The 20,798-nt window shown below is 36.6% G+C and overlaps 1 protein-coding gene across 1 annotated transcript in view; it reads right to left on the bottom strand.

Moving 5' to 3' along the window:
* Nucleotides 1–20,798, bottom strand: part of TRPV4 (transient receptor potential cation channel subfamily V member 4) — a 305,278-nt gene that overhangs the window by 79,746 nt on the left and 204,734 nt on the right. The window contains exons 7-9 of the mRNA XM_053702109.1: nt 5,032–5,211; nt 1,547–1,705; nt 1,074–1,166 (exon numbers count right to left, since the gene is read on the bottom strand). Of these exons, the coding sequence (XP_053558084.1) occupies nt 1,074–1,166; nt 1,547–1,705; nt 5,032–5,211 (432 nt within the window). The remainder of the gene's footprint in view (nt 1–1,073; nt 1,167–1,546; nt 1,706–5,031; nt 5,212–20,798) is intronic.

The following is a 20,798-nucleotide window of genomic DNA, read 5'->3' as shown; positions in this document are numbered from 1 at the left end:
GAAAGAATAAGTTTGGGTTTTATATCCCTTTAAGTGAGAGGGACCAATATGAATGTATTTTTTGCTTATTATGCATAAATTAAATACTGCAACTCTACTTGCAGATACTGCATGATCTGGAACTGAACTTAGGGGCTCGAGTATTTTGAGAACCATACATAATTATTACTGTCTGATGAAATTCAAGAGAATCTGTGAAAAACTTAAATTATGCTTACCTGATCATTTTCTTTTCTTCAGATGGAAAGAGTCCACAGCTGCATTCATTACTAAGTGGGGGTGGTATTTAAGCCTTTGGCTGGGGTGTCTTTGGCTCCTCCTGGTGGCCAGGTTCTGAATTCTCAAAAGAAATGAATGCAGCTGTGGACTCTTTCCATTCATGAAGAAAACAAGGAACATCGTTTTTTTTCATGGGATTTATTAAATACAGTGCAATTGCATAATAAAAAGACAAAGCAATAATACTTTTTAAATGAGCAGATGTTTTTCTGACAAATATCAAAACTGACTTGAATTTGCTGGCTCTGTATGATGTGACAGCCATCAGCCAATCAGTGACTTATAAAGATATACACTGTGAACTCTTGCACATACTCAGTAAGAGCTAGTGCCTCAGAAAGTGCCCCATTAAAAAGACTGTGCACTATTTGATAATATAAGTAAATTGGAAAGTCTCTTAAAACGGTATGCTCAATCTGAATCATGAAAGTTTAAATTTGACTTTAGTGTCCCTTTAATTTGAAGCAATATTTCCACCAGTTGCCTAGATTACTGATACCACTGAGCCTGTTTGCTCAGGTTTTTTATTTCCTCACAGCAGGTAGGGTTACACCACTTCTGTCTAAGGGCCTGATAAAATAAAGCTCTCCGACCCTGGCGAGATGATCTAAGATGCCTCGTCAGTACTGTAACGTCCCTCAAAAAATTAAAAAGGCAAATTTGAGTTTGAAAGCTGTTTATCTAGCTGTGAAGAGTTCAGGATGTGAAGGAGACACACCCACATTAGAGAGATTCTGATATTCAGGCCCCTAAGTGTTTACATAACAAACGTCAAAGACAATGCTCCGACTTACATTGGTGAAGAAGAAAACAATTCCAGTTAACAAGGTAATGCCCTCTCCTGCCAGTCGCAAGTAATCCACAGTTGTTGTGTAAGGATAAGGTGGCTAGAAAACAGATAACAATAGTTAACTTACACAGGATTTGTAGAAACATGAAAGTAAATTAACAAGTAACTACTGTTCAGGACAAAGGTACTAAAACCAGGTCAATAAATAGGGAAAAAAAAGTAACAGGATGTCACCAAATCTAACAAACCGAGAATAAAACCAATGATAATAAGTAGCCTATGTTTTACATTAACACATTTTACCAGAATACGTTCCCATCTTCTACTGGCAACATCTTTATAAGTGAGAGTTTACTTTATCCAACATAATGTCTCTAGCAATACTTCCTGCTCATCATACTTCATTCATGGTGACTGCACCCTCCCACTGATAATTACACTGCCTTCTATGTACTCTTTATTAACATTGTGACTTACTTTCCCTTCCATGGGTCTGTAGTATGCAATTAATGTAAAAATGATCATGGCAATAAGGTAGGAGACAACACTGATGTAAAAGGAGACTGCACCAAATTTCCGCCATTTGTCTCTCAACAGCTCATTGATTGGTTCCACTGCTAACATCTCATGCCGGTTCTGTAAAGAAAGAAAAAAAAAAACATATGTACAAGCAAAATTAGTTATTAAACCTTAAAAAAAAAAAAAAAAACTCAGTAATTACATTGACCAACTGCGAAAAGAGTCTTAAGCCAATCACTGACATTTGCATCACAAAAAAAAGTTGATGTGACGTATTTCAGCAAGAATGTTTCATAAAGAAATACAGAAGCCTAACTTAGACACACTACTGTTGGAGACGTGTCGGTTTATCATTGCTTGATTGTCTACTACTGATGTAAACAACTTGTTGTTTCTGCTCAAGGTATGGAACCTTCTGAAAGGTGTGCAATTATACTTCTTGCTTGATGCAACAGTTGCCTTTCATTAATGTATTGTATTGTTCCTTACTTTACTAAGAACAAAGAGAAGTTCATTTTATAACAAACTGTAAATTCCTTCATCTATGACTTGATCTATTTCATGAGGCTTTGCCACACAGTATCTGAGATGATTTAGTAAAACTCATTACACTACAGCAAACCACATGTGGATAATTATACTTGTGTCAACTTTTACATAACCTGTTTGTGATGTGTGTTAACTTATTTTATGATGCTTTTCATATTTTATACTTCTATATAACAATTTAAAATGTATAAAAAAGAGACACCAATTTTCTTCAGTCAAAAACACCTTAAATTTAGGTGAGAAGATTAAAATTGAAGATGGTATTTTTTCCTAGTTTAAATACAAATCCAGTGTTTTTAGCTGTGCTAACCAAACATTAAATTGAAATGAGAAAAATAATTAGGTGTCTGAATGCAGGGTTTTCATTTAATATCAATAATTAAGGTGTGCAAATTCATTTTGGTTAATTTTATAATATGCGTTTTAAAACTCTTATTTGCAATCATAGAATGATGTTATTTGAGTTGTGTAGACAATTAATATTATGAGTGTGATTTAAGTCTTTTTTGCTAGATGGATTAAAATTCTGTTATTGAGTTTTGACAGTGCATAGCTACTCAAAAATCACACAATTACCAGGCTTTCTAATGCACCTGTAATAGATAGGAAAGCTCATAAATGTGAAAACCAAAAGCTCATGGAAATACACATACGGCATATGAAACCTTGTGTCCAAAGGTCCAGTTGTTTTATCACTTTTCTGAATTTTAAAAAGGACATTACATTTCTGGACACAACTTCAACAGAACGGCTACCACTTAATTATTTTTCCTCCTGTGACTCCAGCTCTCTTCACAGACATTCTCTTATTTTAACCCTTTGCAGGTGATGGTTGGTGAAGCTCCACATTTTCATACTATGCACCACCAATCGATGTTCACCAATCAGAGATGTTGCTGCTTTTTCACAGCAATTTAATTTGATTTGGGTTTCCATTTATTATACAAAGAGCGGTTTATATTTTTGTAGTTTTTATAAACAATTTAAAGGTTACATAGCATATATAAAAAGGCCACATTAATAATATACAGCAATGCAGCCACTACAAAAATGTAAAGCTACCTCTCTCTGTACAACAGATGCTAACCCTGAAGTACACACTTTAATCACAGATTGCAAGACTACCTAAACTCCTAAGATAAGTGACTAGTATGAAGATGCAGAGCTTGACCAACCGGCACCTGTAAGGTGTTAAAAAGAGAAAACAGCTTTGAGGAGAACTGCAGGTACAGCAGGAAAAAACAATAGCACAATAAGTAGTAACGATGCTACTGCAGTATGTGTCATTCACTATTTTGAGCAATTTTTTTAAAAAAATCTTTTAGTTTTTATTGCCCAGTTAAACTTGTTGTTTCTGCTCAAGGTATGGAACCTTCTGAAAGGTGTGCAATTATACTTCTTGCTTGATGCAACAGTTGCCTTTCATTAATGTATTGTATTGTTCCTTACTTTACTAAGAACAAAGAGAAGTTCATTTTATAACAAACTGTAAATTCCTTCATCTATGACTTGATCTATTTCATGAGGCTTTGCCACACAGTATCTGAGATGATTTAGTAAAACTCATTACACTACAGCAAACCACATGTGGATAATTATACTTGTGTCAACTTTTACATAACCTGTTTGTGATGTGTGTTAACTTATTTTATGATGCTTTTCATATTTTATACTTCTATATAACAATTTAAAATGTATAAAAAAGAGACACCAATTTTCTTCAGTCAAAAACACCTTAAATTTAGGTGAGAAGATTAAAATTGAAGATGGTATTTTTTCCTAGTTTAAATACAAATCCAGTGTTTTTAGCTGTGCTAACCAAACATTAAATTGAAATGAGAAAAATAATTAGGTGTCTGAATGCAGGGTTTTCATTTAATATCAATAATTAAGGTGTGCAAATTCATTTTGGTTAATTTTATAATATGCGTTTTAAAACTCTTATTTGCAATCATAGAATGATGTTATTTGAGTTGTGTAGACAATTAATATTATGAGTGTGATTTAAGTCTTTTTTGCTAGATGGATTAAAATTCTGTTATTGAGTTTTGACAGTGCATAGCTACTCAAAAATCACACAATTACCAGGCTTTCTAATGCACCTGTAATAGATAGGAAAGCTCATAAATGTGAAAACCAAAAGCTCATGGAAATACACATACGGCATATGAAACCTTGTGTCCAAAGGTCCAGTTGTTTTATCACTTTTCTGAATTTTAAAAAGGACATTACATTTCTGGACACAACTTCAACAGAACGGCTACCACTTAATTATTTTTCCTCCTGTGACTCCAGCTCTCTTCACAGACATTCTCTTATTTTAACCCTTTGCAGGTGATGGTTGGTGAAGCTCCACATTTTCATACTATGCACCACCAATCGATGTTCACCAATCAGAGATGTTGCTGCTTTTTCACAGCAATTTAATTTGATTTGGGTTTCCATTTATTATACAAAGAGCGGTTTATATTTTTGTAGTTTTTATAAACAATTTAAAGGTTACATAGCATATATAAAAAGGCCACATTAATAATATACAGCAATGCAGCCACTACAAAAATGTAAAGCTACCTCTCTCTGTACAACAGATGCTAACCCTGAAGTACACACTTTAATCACAGATTGCAAGACTACCTAAACTCCTAAGATAAGTGACTAGTATGAAGATGCAGAGCTTGACCAACCGGCACCTGTAAGGTGTTAAAAAGAGAAAACAGCTTTGAGGAGAACTGCAGGTACAGCAGGAAAAAACAATAGCACAATAAGTAGTAACGATGCTACTGCAGTATGTGTCATTCACTATTTTGAGCAATTTTTTTAAAAAAATCTTTTAGTTTTTATTGCCCAGTTAATTTTTTTTAATTGAATGAACTCCTGAAACTAAGTAATCTCACCTCAACTTTACTGTTGTAAACCAAGATCTCCAGCACAGATACCTCCTCACCACATGTATCTAATGAAGACAAGTCATACAGAGATGAGTAGACAGGACCATATGCCCAATCTCGGAACTTTCGAGATAGGTGACGGGCATCTTCATCCTTTATTTCAAGTCGGATTATATGTTGAAAGATCTTATAAAAAAAAAAAAAAAAATTACTCAACATTAGTTATGAGATCAGTTATGATTATGGATGCAATCTGTTTAACAGCAAATATGACAAACACAATACTTATGTGTACAGTGGCATGTTTAGAACTGGTTGCAATAACCAGCTTGTACTACCAGATCAACTAAAAATTCAATAGCCCACATTAATCAAACATGGAACTGAGCAATAAATCAGCAAATTCTACCAAAACATTATTTAGAAACCTAAAATATGCCTTTTGAAATTAGGAACTCAATTGTATGCCAAGTTTGACTTGTAATCACTATTCACAATATATGTATGTGCAGCCATCTTGTTTTCAGATTTATCAATTGTTGCATTCAAAACAACAAATTTTACTTGTATAGCACTTTTACAAACCTGGAGCTGATTTTCTTGTGTTATGTTATGACATTTTATACACGTGGCACACATATATTTAAATATTAAAGACGATAAATTTGGTACTTCAGATTTTTCATCCATCTACTAATGTTGATATTAATGGTCAAGAATATGACCTACTAGTTTCAAAGAGAAATAAAGCTTTCAAATCCATACAAACTGGGAACAAGGGAAGGGTGCACAGGAATATGTAATCACCCTAGACATATACAAAACACAGAAGGGAACTGCACTCTCATACTGAACTGGGTACACATCCCATGACCCAGTTTGTTTGGATTTGAAAGCTTGCATTGTGTGGCTGTTTTAGGGAACCAGGTATTGGAAAGGACCTTGACGAGGTACCTGGGCTTGTCCCATTTGGCCAGATGCGGTAACTAACCTTTCCATTTTTGCTTTTAAATCTTAGCTGAGAGCTTGTAAGTGAGTGCTGGGTTTTCTCTGTGTGTTGTATTAATTTGTTTTGTAATTTTCCCTATGGTTCTTGCACCCAGACCTGACTTGGGGTTAACTGCCTGTGACTCTGGGAACAGCACAGCTTCCTGTGAGTGCCAGTGGCACCCAGGGCTGAGCATGTTGCAGGGTCATGGGATGTGTACCCGGTTCAGTATGAGAGTGCAGTTCCCTTCTGTGTTTTGTATATGTCTAGGGTGATTACATATTCCTGTGCACCCTTCCCTTGTTCCCAGTTTGTTTTGATTTGAAAGCTTGCATTGTGTGGCTGTTTTAGGGACCCAGGTATTGGAAAGGACCTTGACAAGGTACCTGGGCTTGTCCCATTTGGCCAGATGCAGTAACTAACCTTTCCATTTTTGCTTTTAAATCTTAGCTGAGAGCTTGTGAGTGAGTGCTGGGTTTTCTCTGTGTGTTGTATTAATTTGTTTTGTAATTTTGCCTATGGTTCTTGCACCCAGACCTGACTTGGGGTTAACTGCCTGTGACTCTGGGAACAGCCCAGCTTCCTGTGAGTGCCAGTGGCACCCACCGCTGAGCATGTTGCAGGGCCATGGGATGTGTACCCGGTTCAGTATGAGAGTGCAGTTCCCTTCTGTGTTTTGTATATGTCTAGGGTGATTACATATTCCTGTGCACCCTTCCCTTGTTCCCAGTTTGTTTGGATTTGAAAGCTTGCATTGTGGGGCTGTTTTAGGGACCCAGGTATTGGAAAGGACCCTGACGAGGTACCTGGGCTTGTCCCATTTGGCCAGATGCGGTAACTAACCTTTCCATTTTTTATTTTAAATCTTAGCTGAGAGCTTGTAAGTGATTGCTGGGTTTTCTCTGTGTGTTGTATATATATATATTTATATACACACATATATATATATATATATATACACATACATATATATATATATATATATATATATATATACACATATATATATATATATACATACATATGTTTATATGTGTGTACATATGTATTTATATGTTTATATATGTATTTACAGACATATATACACATATAAACACAAATACATATGTATAAGTGCATTGGAGCCCTTTGCAGTCAAGTAGATGAAAACATGTAAAAGCATATTTATGCAATATTCATATTTAATAAAGTGTTTAACAGTGTATTTACTGTAAATATTTCACATTCCAATGTTCTTCACAAAGGGGAATATGTTCTATTTATTTTTAAATAGATATTCATTTAGGTATAGATATATATTTTACCAAACAAACATCAGATATAAATAGAAATATGTATTTATGAATACATAGAACATATTTTCTTCTATGTAAAGAACATTGGAAGGTAAACTATTCAGATTTTAATGTCGGCTTATCGCACTTGAGAAAATGCGATAAGGTTTGGGCATGAGTAAGGGTTATGGGGGAATGCGATATTCGAAGTTCAGCTTTTTGCGCAAGCGAAAACTTTTTAGTTGCAACTTGTAATACGTGCTAGAAACCAATGAGTGCAAAAAGCCAAAGGCTAGCGCGGTTAACATGCAAGCAGGAGCGCAAACTATAACTCCACTCGTAATCTAGCCCAAAATGTATTGCTATATTGTTTAATCAAAAACATTAATGATACAGTGTACCATAAAGTTTCTACTGTTTAATGTGTTCTCAGTTATCTATTTTATCTGCTAGTGTGTATTAAATTGTTTACATTTCTTAACATTTGAAATAGCTTATTTTGCCATTTGAAAATGTTAATACTGCAGTAAGGGGTACAGAAAACTTATGTAAACAAGAGCCAGTGTGTGTGTGTGTGGGGGGGGGGGTGAGATAGGTACTAAAATGTTAATTTGGAATTGTTCTCTGAGTTTTGTGCACACATCCAGAAATAAGATAAAGAAACAATTGTGTTTATAAAATGATAAGATAAGGAGGTGTGCTCTGCCATGAAAAACTCAATAGAACAATAGAACTAAAAACAGCTATTTCATCTATACAAGGAACAATTTTTCATATATTTTATACTCTGCAGTTGGTATAACAAGTCACTGGAAACAAATTAAGAGGAAAAGAATTTAAAGTTGACTGTTCCTTTAAACGTAAATATATGTTTTGCTAAATTGACTCCAGTGACACATCTCCACAAGTATAAAACTATATGGTTGTTTTATTTGGGAACAAAAATGCAAATACATTTTGATAATTTTAAAATTTCCTTTTCTAAGGATATTTATATGCCTTAACTTAAAGGGGCAGTAAACCTAGCAAATGACGTTATATAATTCTGCACATAGTGGTTTTGTTGTAAAATATCTATCTAACCCTTTGCTTTACAAAGCTGGCGCTAAGCTAATGTTATATAATTCTACACTATGTGCAGAATTATATAACCTTATTTTCTAGGTTTACTGCCTCTTTAAGGGGACAGTCAACACCAAAATTGTTATTGTTTCAAAATATAGATAACGCCTTTACTACCCATTCCCCAGCTTTGCACAACCAATATTGTTATATTAATCATCTTTATGACATTTAAACCTCTAAATTTCTGCCTGTTTCTGAGCCACTACAGACAGCCTCTTATCACATGCTTTTTATTTGCTTCTCACAACAGGAGATTTTTCATCTGTACCATATAGATAACATTGTGCTCACGCCCATGGAGTTATTTATGAGTAATTTGCTAAAATTCAAGTCAATAGATAATAAATAAATTACATGTGATCAGGGGGCTGTCAAAAGAGGCTTAGGTACAAGGTAATCACAGAGAGGTCAAAATAACCATGTTGGCTGTCAAAACTGGGGAATGGGTAATAAAGGGATTATCTATCTTTTCAAACAATAAAAATCTTGGAGTAGACTGTCCCTTTAATGCTTGCCCTGATTATCTCAGCAAAGTGTGGTGTTGCTGCTGACTCATTACATAAATCTGCTTTCTTGACATTAACTTATTAAAATAAAGATAGACAGATGGAGAGATAGATAGAGAGTACTATAGTATATAAGATTTTAAGAAGACACAATAACATCAAGTTCAATATTCAAATATTCCAAAGATCACAATAAAAAACGTTCCCAGTGAACTGATAGCAATATCATCATCTACTGAATCTCTAATTACTACCTTCCTAGTGCAGTATGTTTCACAGCTGGAGGTGAAACTGTCACTCCTATAGCCCTAAGAGGTAATGTTCTATTTCCCTGATATAAACATTGCTCCTGCCAATGAACTCTCTATATGGGCCGTGACTATAAGCATATAAGGTAATTAAATCACCTAATTTATAGAGTAAATCTGAGAATTAGTGGCAACAACTCAGTCATTTTCAGGTGAGACTGTTCCTGTGATTTACACAAAAGCAGAATTGTGGCTACTGTCCCTGCCCTTTAACACCAGTGCACATGTTACCTGATACTGAGCCAACTGAACTGCTATTTAGTTTGCTCTCTGCAAGACCCATTATAATTGTGCACCTCATCACAGAAACTCACAGGGGAAGATCTCACAGAATCCAGCCTGGGGGCTTGCATGCTATATGCCAATGATTGACTGGTCTAGCCCAGCATTCAAAGTGGTTTCAAATGGTACATAACATTGCATCTCATTACACATAATGCACCGTTTGTTAATTAGGTCTGTGATTAAACAATAACTTCAGGTAAATCATTTCCTCCACTAATTTGAGACAGGAAATCAAGTTCCCTCCCCAGATTATCTCAGCTCAGCAAAATAACCAGCCTCTCCCTCTCTCTCTAGTTCTTTATTGTAAACCTTCCAGCATTTTAGAAGCTACTTTTCCACATAAGTGTAATTTATCTGCATTTCTATTGGTCATATTTACCTAGATTTATAACATTCTGTTTCTAAAAGTGTGTACATGGCAACTAGAATTAAACCAGCTTATTTTGTTATAAATATTGATGTATTCTCACTATTGTTTCTCTGCTAATAGATCCACCCTTTATTGTGGCAAATTATTTATAATTTTGACATATTTAGATATAAAATCTTACACTACACATCTATATAGAACAACAACCTTACTGGCTATATTTCATCTCCAGTAACCAGAGCTAACATCAACACTCACGACTGTATGGTGGAAAACCAGGTGTAATGCCATATATGTCCAATAGGTAGCAATATCACATCATGTGAATTATTCCTAAAAAAATCACAATCACTATTGTACAGAGAAAATTAAGGGAATTATTCTTCATAAAAAAAGTCTCACGAGCCTACAGAGTTAAAATTAGCATTTTCTATCTGAATTCTGTTTTTTAAAAGGGACATATAACTTGAAATGTACTCCATAATTGTTTAATTAAGAAAAATAAAACTGCAATAAAAACCTATTTGCTGTAAACACCTCTGAAATTGCGTTTTTTCCATTTCCCCCATCATATTTAATTATTGCGAATGTATCTAAGTCAGCAGGATTCATTTCAAGTTCTTAGAATCAGATCATCAATTTTCAGAGTTGCAAAACAAAACATTTTTTTTATCTAACTCTCAAGGTATTTACTGTCCCTTATTTGGCCTCAGCAAAGGACACCGATATCATTATTATTATCGGTTATTTGTAGAGCGCCAACAGATTCCGCAGCGCTAAAACATGAATTCAACAGGTTTTTTTCAATAGGTGAAACCCTGAAGCGCTCTTGACTTTGGTCTGGGATGTGCGTATAAAGCGGACAATATCTTTAATAGCTTTACCAATACGCAGAATCAGACAGGATCATCTGCCGACACATACTGGTCTTCTCATATTCACACAGAACTTCTGCCTAATGCTCCATACATATTTTATCAGAAGCAGATTGTGCACAGACCAGATTGACCTCAAACACAAGCTTAATACCGGAACTGCAGGAATCGCTTTCTCTCCAAGCTTCTCTACATCCAAATTAACACAAGGACAACTTGCTGTCCCCTGGGCCTGTATCACAATATGCACATAAACATTTTAAGGGACAGTCTACATCAAAATAGTTATTGTTTAAAATGGATAGTCCCTTTACTATCCATTCCCCAGCTTTGCAAAACCAACATTGTTATATTAATATACGTTATAACATTTAAACCTCTAAATGTCTGCCTGTTTCTAATCTACAGACAGTCTCTTTGTATTCTTATTAGCTTCTCACAGAGCTAATTCATATGTGCCATATATATAACATTGTGCTCACCCGCATGCAATTGTGCAGGACACAGCACTTATTGGCTAAAATGCAAGTCTGTTAATAGCCCTGAGATAAGGGGGCAGTCTGCAGAGGCTTAGATGCAAAGTAACCACAGGTAAAAAGTATATTCATATAAATATAACCATATTATAGTCATTTAAGTAATATGAAGTCTGCTTTCCAAGGGGTGCAGCCCTGGAATTATCTGAAAATGCAAAACCCTGCTAAATTTTCACCTGAAAATGCTATTTCTTATGCATTTCAACTGTGTAATGTTTCTTTTGTTTAGTATGCTGCATAATGTAGGGCTTTAAAAGGATATTTTAGTTTTTTTTTATATGCAAATTAAATAACAAATGTAAGACAGACTGCACCAGCAGAATTTCCTATCGGCTAGATTACGAGTTTTGCGTTGGGAGCTGTGCGGTGCTAACGAGCAGTTTTTTCTCACCGCTCACTTACCTACAGCGCTTGTATTACAGGTTTTTACAAACCCGGCGTTAAAAGGCAAGAAGTGAGCGTAGAGCAAAATTGAGCTCCATACCGCACTCCAATACCAGCGCTGCTTAAGTGAGCGGTTAGCTAGTTGTACATGCTCGTGCACGATTTCCCCATAGACATCAATGGGGAGAGCCGGCTGAGAAAAAGTCTAACACCTGCAAAAAAGCAGCGTAAAACTCAGTAACGCAGCCCCATTGATTCCTATGGGGAAATTAAATTTATGTTTACACCTAACACCCTAACATGAACCCCGAGTCTAAACACCCCTAATCTTACACTTATTAACCCCTAATCTGCCACCCCGACATCGCAGACACCTACATTATACTTATTAACCCCTAATCTGCCGCTCCGGACATTGCCGCCACCTACATTATACTTATAAACCCCTAATCTGCTGCCCCCAACATCGCTGACACCTACATTATATTTATTAACCCCTAATCTGCCGCCCCAATGTCGCCACAACCTACCTACACTTATTAACCCCTAAACTGCTGCCCCCAACGTCGCTGCCACTATATTAAATTTATTAACCCCTAACCCTAACACCCCCTAATTGAAATATAATTTAAATAAATCTAAATAAAATTACTATCATTAACTACATTATTCCTATTTAAAACTAAATACTTACCTATAAAATAAACCCTAAGCTAGCTACAATATAACTAATACGTATATTGTAGCTTGCTTAGGGTTTATTTTTATTTTACAGGCAAGTTTGTATTTATTTTAACTAGGTAGAATAGTTATTAGTTATTAACTATTTAATAACTACTTAGCTAAAATATATACAAATTTACCTGTAAAATAAAACCTAACCTAAGTTACACTAACACCTAACACTACACGACAATTAAATAAATTACCTACATTAAATACAATTAAATAAATTAAATTAAATTAGCTAAATTACAAAAAAAACCCCACTAAATTACAGAAAATAAAAAACAAACTACAGGGGGTCGATCCGATAAAAATCGTCGCCCGCAAATGTCGGCGACGCCAATAATTGCGCGGGTTTGGTATCCTATATACGGCGTAACCTAGAAGTTATGCACGTATATTTCTGCCGTCGCCCGTAGTTTTTTGGGCCATAGGCAGGTATACCAAACCCGCACAGTTTGGTATCCAATATACAGCGTAAGGACTTACGTGGCGAAAATGGAGAAATCTTACTCCATTTTCACCTCGCCACAAAAAGCAGCCGTAAGAAGCCTTACGCTGACTATTGGAGCCCCGTAACTCCCTAAACTGGCTGCTAAATTAAACCTAACACCTAACGCATGCGCAATGTCTATCTCCCTGTCAACCGCGATCTGCTAAAATAAACCTAACACCTAACGCATGCGCAATGTCTATCTCCCTGTCAACCGCGATCCCCCGCCGCAATCCATAATAAAGTATTTAACCCCTAAACCGTCGCCATCTACATAAACTAACCCCCTACTGTGAGCCCCTAAAACCGCCACCATCTAACTGATCTATCCCCTAATGTGAACCCCTTACACCGCCGCCATCTATATTAAAATTATTAACCCCTAATTTAATCTACCTACCCCGCCACCAGCTATATTATTTATATTAACCCTAAGTATATTATAGTTAATATAGTTATTACATTATATATATTAACTATATTAACCCTAATTATATTAGGGTTAATATAGTTAATATAGTTACTATAGTATTTATATAAACTATATTAACTCTATCTAACCCTAACACCCCTAACTAAATTCTTATTAAATAAATCTAATTCATATTATACACTAAAATATTCCTATTTAAATCTAAATACTTACCTATAAAATAAACCCTAAGATAGCTACAATGTAATTAATAATTACATTATAGCTATGTTAGGGTTTATATTTATTTTACAGGTAAATTGTTAATTATTTTAACTAGGTATAATAGCTATTAAATAGTTATTACCTATTTAATAGCTACCTAGTTAAAATAATTACCCAATTACCTGTAAAATAAATCCTAACCTAAGTTACAAATACACCTACACTATCAATAAATTAAATAAACTACAAATATCTATCTAAAAATACAATTAAATAAACTAAACTACAAAAAAAAAAACACTAAATTACAAAAAATAAAAAAAAGATTACAAGATTTTTAAGCTAATTACACCTATTCTAAGCCCCCTAATAAAATAATAAAGCCCCCCCAAATAAAAAAAATTCCCTACCCTATTCTAAATTAAAACAAGTTCAAAGCTCTTTTACCTTACCAGCCCTTAAAAGGGCTTTTTGTGGGGGCATGCCCCAAAGAACACTGCTCTATTGCCTGCAAAAAAAAACACAATACCACCCCCCAACATTACAACCCACCACCCACATACCCCTAATCTAACCCAAACCCCCCTTAAATAAACCTAACACTACCCCCCCTGAAGATCTCCTTACCTTGTATTCACCCCGCCGGGCAGAACTCCTCATCTGATCCGGGCGATGTCTTCCAGCAAGCGGCAGTGAAGTCTTCTTCCATCCGGGCGATGTCTTGAAGCAAGCGGCAGAGAGTCTTCTTCCATCGGCGATGTCTTCAAGCAAATCGGCATCTTCAATCTTCTTTGTTCGCTCCTCTGCTACGGAGCATCCATCCGGCACGACGACTTCCCGACGAATGAGGTTCCTTTAAATGACGTCATCCAAGATGGCGTCCGTCGAATTCCGATTGGCTGATAGGATTCTATCAGCCAATCGGAATTAAGGTAGAAAAATCTGATTGGCTGATTGAATCAGCCAATCAGATTCAAGTTCAATCCGATTGGCTGAACCAATCAGCCAATCAGATTGAACTTGAATCTGATTGGCTGATTCAATCAGCCAATCAGATTTTTCTACCTTAATTCCGATTGGCTGATAGAATCCTATCAGCCAATCGGAATTCGGCGGACGCCATCTTGGATGACGTCATTTAAAGGAACCTCATTCGTCGGGAAGTCGTCGTGCCGGAAGGATGCTCCGCGGCGGAGGAGCGAACAAAGAAGATTGAAGATGCCGATTTGCTTGAAGACATCGCCGATGGAAGAAGACTCTCTGCCGCTTGCTTCAAGACATCGCCCGGATGGAAGAAGACTTCACTGCCGCTTGCTGGAAGACATCGCCCGGATCGGATGAGTAGTTCTGCCCGGCGGGGTGAATACAAGGTAGGGAGATCTTCAGGGGGGGGTAGTGTTAGGTTTATTTAAGGGGGGTTTGGGTAAGATTAGTGGTATGTGGGTGGTGGGTTGTAATGTTGGGGGGTGGTATTGTGTTTTTTTTGCAGGCAAAAGAGCAGTTTTCTTTGGGGAATGTCCCCACAAAAGGCCCTTTTAAGGGCTGGTAAGGTAAAAGAGCTTTGAACTTGTTTTAATTTAGAATAGGGTAGGGAATTTTTTTATTTTGGGGGCTTTATTATTTTATTAGGGGGCTTAGAATAGGTGTAATTAGCTTAAAAATCTTGTAATCTTTTTTTTTATTTTTTGTAATTTAGTGTTTGTTTTTTTGTAATTTAGTTTAGTTTATTTAATTGTATTTTTAGATAGATATTTGTAGTTTATTTAATTTATTGATAGTGTAGGTGTATTTGTAACTTAGGTTAGGATTTATTTTACAGGTAATTGGGTAATTATTTTAACTAGGTAGCTATTAAATAGTTAATAACTATTTAATAGCTATTATACCTAGTTAAAATAATTAACAATTTACCTGTAAAATAAATATAAACCCTAACATAGCTATAATGTAATTATTAATTATATTGTAGCTATCTTAGGGTTTATTTTATAGGTAAGTATTTAGATTTAAATAGGAATATTTTAATTAATAATATTAATATTAGATTTATTTTAATAAGAGTTTAGTTAGGATGTTAGAGTTAGATAGGGTTATTATACTTAATATATATATAATATAATAACGATATTAACTATATGAACCCTAATATAATTAGGGTTAATATAGTTAATATATATAATATAATAACTATATTAACCCTAATATAATTAGGGTTAATATAGTTAATATAGCTGGCGGCGGTGTAGGGGGATTAGATTAGGGGTTAATACATTTATTATAGGTGGCCGCGGTGTAGGGGGATGTAGATTGTAGGCAAAAGAGCAGTTTACTTTGTGACAAAGCCCCGCCAAAAGCCCTTTTAAGGGCTGGCAAAAGAGCTGTTACTTTGGGGCATGCCCCGCAAAAAGCCCTTTTAAGGGCTGGCAAAAGAGCTGTTACTTTGGGGCAATGCCACGCAAAAAGCCCTTTTCAGGGCTATTTGTAGGGTTAGACTTAGGTTTAGTGGTAGGGATAGTTTAGTATTTTAGGGGTTAAATAATTTAATATAGATGGCGGCGGGGTAGGGGGATTAGATTAGGGGTTAATAGTTTTAAAATAGATAGCGGCGGGGTAGGGGCTCACTTTAGGGAGTAAGTAAGGTAGATGGCGGCGGTGTTAGGGGCTCACTTTAGGGGGTTATAGATTTAATATAGCTGGCGGCAGTTTAGGGGTTAATAACTTTATTAGGTAGCGGACGGCTCCGGGAGCGGCGGTTTAGGGGTTAATACATATTTTATTGTTAGGATAGTGAGGGGGTATAGCGGATAGAGGGTTAGACGTGTCGGGCTATGTTAGGGAGGCGTGTTAGACTTGTCGGGCTATGTTAGGGAGGCGTGTTAGACAGTGCGGGTGATTTAGACTTTAGTCAGGTTTTGTAGGCACCGGCAGTTTCTAACGTGCCGCAAGTCACTGGCGACGCCAGAAATTTGTACTTGCGCAGATTTCTGGACATCGCTGGTTTGTCAGACTTACGGCACGTTAGCATCTGACGGCGCCGTATATGGGATAGCTCGAGTTGCGAGCTGAAACTGCGGGCGACGCGGGTTCCCTCGCTTGCGCCGCAAACTACGATCTATATCGGATCGACCCCCAGATCTTTAAACTTATTACACCTAATCTAATAGCCCTATCAAAATAAAAAAGCCCACCCAAAATAAAAAAAAAACCTAGCCTAAACTTTAAAAGGGCCTTTTGCGGGGGCATTGCCCCAAAGAAATCGGCTTTTTTACCTGTAAAAAAAAAAATACAAACAACCCCCCCAACAGTAAAACCCACCATCCACACAACCAACCCCCCAAATAAAATACTAACTAAAAAACCTAAGCTCCCCATTGCCCTGAAAAGGGCATTTGGATGGGCATTGCCCTTAAAAGGGCATTTAGCTCTATTGCAGGCCCAAAGCCCTAACCTAAAAAATAAACCCACCCAATACACCCTTAAATAAATCCTAACACTAGCCCCCGAAGATTCACTTACCGGGAGAAGTCATCATCCAAGCGGCAAGATGTCTTCAACGAAGCCGGCAGAAGTGGTCCTCCAGACGGACAAAAGTCTTCATCCAGACAGCATCTTCTATCTTCATCCTTCCAATGCGGAGCGGGTCCATCTTCAAGACATCCAACGCGGATCATCCTCTTCAAACGACGTCTTCTTCATAATGAATATCTCTTTAAGTGACGTCATACAAGATGGCGTCCCTTAGATTCCAATTGGCTGATAGAATTCTATCAAGCCAATCGGATTTAAGGTAGAAAAAATCCTATTGGCTGATGCAATCAGCAAATAGGATTGAGCTGGCATTCTATTGGCATTTCCAATCAGCCAATAGAATGCAAGCTCAATCCTATTGGCTGATTGGATCAGCCAATAGGATTGAAGTTTAATCCTATTGCTGATTGCGCCAGCCAATAGGATTTTTTCTACCTTAATTCCGATTGGCTGATAGAATTCTATCAGCCAATCGGAATCTAAGGGGCGCCATCTTGGATGACGTCACTTAAAGAGATATTCATTCAGAAGAAGCCGTCGTTTGAAGAGGATGCTCCGCGTCGGATGGCTTGAAGATGGACCTGCTCCGCGCCGGAAGGATGAAGATAGAAGATGCCGTCTGGATGAAGACTTCTGCTCGTCTGGAGGACAACTTCTGCCGGCTTCGTTGAGGACATCTTGCCGCTTGGATGAAGACTTCTTCCGGTAAGTGAATCTTTGGGGGTTAGTGTTAGGATTTTTTTAAGGGTGTATTGGGTGGGTTTATTTTTTAGGTTAGGGCTTTGGGCCTGCAATAGAGCTAAATGCCCTTTTAAGGGCAATGCCCGTCCAAATGCCCTTTTCAGGGCAATGGGGAGCTTAGGTTTTTTTAGTTAGTATTTTATTTGGGGGGTTGGTTGTGTGGGTGGTTGGTTTTACTGTTGGGGGGTGTTTGTATTTATTTTTTTTACAGGTAAAAGAGCTGATTTCTTTGGGGCAATGCCCTGCAAAAGGCCCTTTTAAGGGCTATTGATAGTTTAGTTTAGGCTAGGGTTTTCTTTTATTTTGGGGGGGCTTTTTTATTTTGATAGCTATTAGATTAGGGGTAATTAGTTTAAAGATCTGTAATTTGTTTTTTATTTTCTGTAATTTAGTGTTTGTTTGTTTTTGTAATTTAGCTAATTTAATTTATTTAATTGTATTTAATGTAGGTAATTTATTTAATTTTAGTGTAATGTTAGGTGTTAGTGTAACGTAGGTTAGGTTTTATTTTACAGGTAAATTTGTATTTATTTTAGCTAGGTAGTTATTAAATAGTTAATAACTATTTAATAACTATTCTACCTAGTTAAAATAAATACAAACTTACCTGTAAAATAAAAATAAACCCTAAGCTAGATACAATGTAACTATTAGTCATATTGTAGCTAGCTTAGGGTTTATTTTACAGGTAAGTATTTAGTTTTAAATAGGAATAATATAGTTAATGATAGTAGGGTGTTAGGGTTAGACTTAGGTTTAGGGGTTAATAAATTTAATATAGTGCGGCGAAGTTGTGGGCAGCAGATTAGGGGTTAATAAATATAATGTAGGTGGCGGCGATGTTAGGGGCGGCAGATGAGGGGTCAATAAACAATGTAGGTGGCGGCGATGTTAGGGGCTGCAGATTAGAGGTTAATAAATATAATGTAGGTAGCGGCAATGTTAGGGGAGGAATATTAAGGTTTAATAAATATAATGTAGGTGGTGGCGATGTTAGGGGCGGCAGATTAGGGGTTAATATTATTTAACTTGTGTTTGCGAGGCGGGAGTACGATGGTTTAGGGGTTAATATGTTTATTATAGTGGCGGCGATGTCCGGAGCGGCAGATTAGGGGTGAATAATTTTATTTTAGTGTTTGTGATGCGGGAGGGCCTCGGTTTAGGGGTTAATAACATAATTTATGAAAGAACTTACCTGATAAATTCATTTCTTTCATATTAGCAAGAGTCCAAGAGCTAGTGACGTATGGGATATACATTCCTACCAGGAGGGGCAAAGTTTCCCAAACCTCAAAATGCCTATAAATACACCCCTCACCACACCCACAAATCAGTTTAACGAATAGCCAAGAAGTGGGGTGATAAGAAAAAAGTGCGAAAGCATAAAAAATAAGGAATTGGAATAATTGTGCTTTATACAAAAAAATCATAACCACCACAAAAAAGGGTGGGCCTCATGGACTCTTGCTAATATGAAAGAAATGAATTTATCAGGTAAGTTCTTACATAAATTATGTTTTCTTTCATGTAATTAGCAAGAGTCCATGAGCTAGTGACGTATGGGATAATGACTACCCAAGATGTGGATCTTTCCACGCAAGAGTCACTAGAGAGGGAGGGATAAAATAAAGACAGCCAATTCCTGCTGAAAATAATCCACACCCAAAATAAAGTTTAAATGAAAACATAAGCAGAAGATTCAAACTGAAACAGCTGCCTGAAGTACTTTTCTACCAAAAACTGCTTCAGAAGAAGAAAACACATCAAAATGGTAGAATTTAGTAAAAGTATGCAAAGAAGACCAAGTTGCTGCTTTGCAAATCTGATCAACCGAAGCTTCATTCCTAAACGCCCAGGAAGTAGAAACTGACCTAGTAGAATGAGCTGTAATCCTCTGAGACGGAGTTTTACCCGACTCAACATAGGCATGATGAATTAAAGATTTCAACCAAGATGCCAAAGAAATGGCAGAAGCTTTCTGGCCTTTTCTAGAACCGGAAAAGATGACAAATAGACTAGAAGTCTTTCGGAAAGTCTTAGTAGCTTCAACATAATATTTCAAAGCTCTAACAACATCCAAAGAATGCAATGATTTCTCCTTAGAATTCTTAGGATTAGGGCATAATGAAGGAACTACAATTTCTCTACTAATGTTGTTGGAATTCACAACCTTAGGTAAAAATTTAAAAGAAGTTCGCAACACCGCCTTATCCTGATGAAAAATCAGAAAAGGAGACTCACAAGAAAGAGCAGACAATTCAGAGACTCTTCTGGCAGAAGAGATGGCCAAAAGGAACAAAACTTTCCAAGAAAGTAATTTAATGTCCAATGAATGCATAGGTTCAAACGGAGGAGCTTGAAGAGCCCCCAGAACCAAATTCAAACTCCAAGGAGGAGAAATTGACTTAATGACAGGTTTTATACGAACTAAGGCTTGTACAAAACAATGAATATCAGGAAGATTAGCAATCTTTCTGTGAAAAAGAACAGAAAGAGCAGAGATTTGACCTTTCAAGGAACTTGCGGACAAACCTTTATCTAAACCATCCTGAAGAAACTGTAAAATTCTCGGAATTCTAAAAGAATGCCAGGAAAAATGATGAGAAAGACACCAAGAAATATAAGTCTTCCAGACTCTATAATATATCTCTCGAGATACAGATTTACGAGCCTGTAACATAGTATTAATCACAGAGTCAGAGAAACCTCTTTGACCAAGAATCAAGCGTTCAATCTCCATACCTTTAAATTTAAGGATTTGAGATCCTGATGGAAAAAAGGACCTTGCGACAGAAGGTCTGGTCTTAACGGAAGAGTCCACGGTTGGCAAGAGGCCATCCGGACAAGATCCGCATACCAAAACCTGTGAGGCCATGCTGGAGCTACCAGCAGAACAAACGAGCATTCCTTCAGAATCTTGGAGATTACTCTTGGAAGAAGAACTAGAGGCGGAAAGATATAGGCAGGATGATACTTCCAAGGAAGTGATAATGCATC

Source organism: Bombina bombina, chromosome 2, assembly GCF_027579735.1.
Source record: "Bombina bombina isolate aBomBom1 chromosome 2, aBomBom1.pri, whole genome shotgun sequence".
Lineage (NCBI taxonomy): Eukaryota > Metazoa > Chordata > Amphibia > Anura > Bombinatoridae > Bombina > Bombina bombina.
Note: the sequence above shows the minus strand (reverse complement) of the source record. Positions and strands in the feature narration are given on the sequence as shown.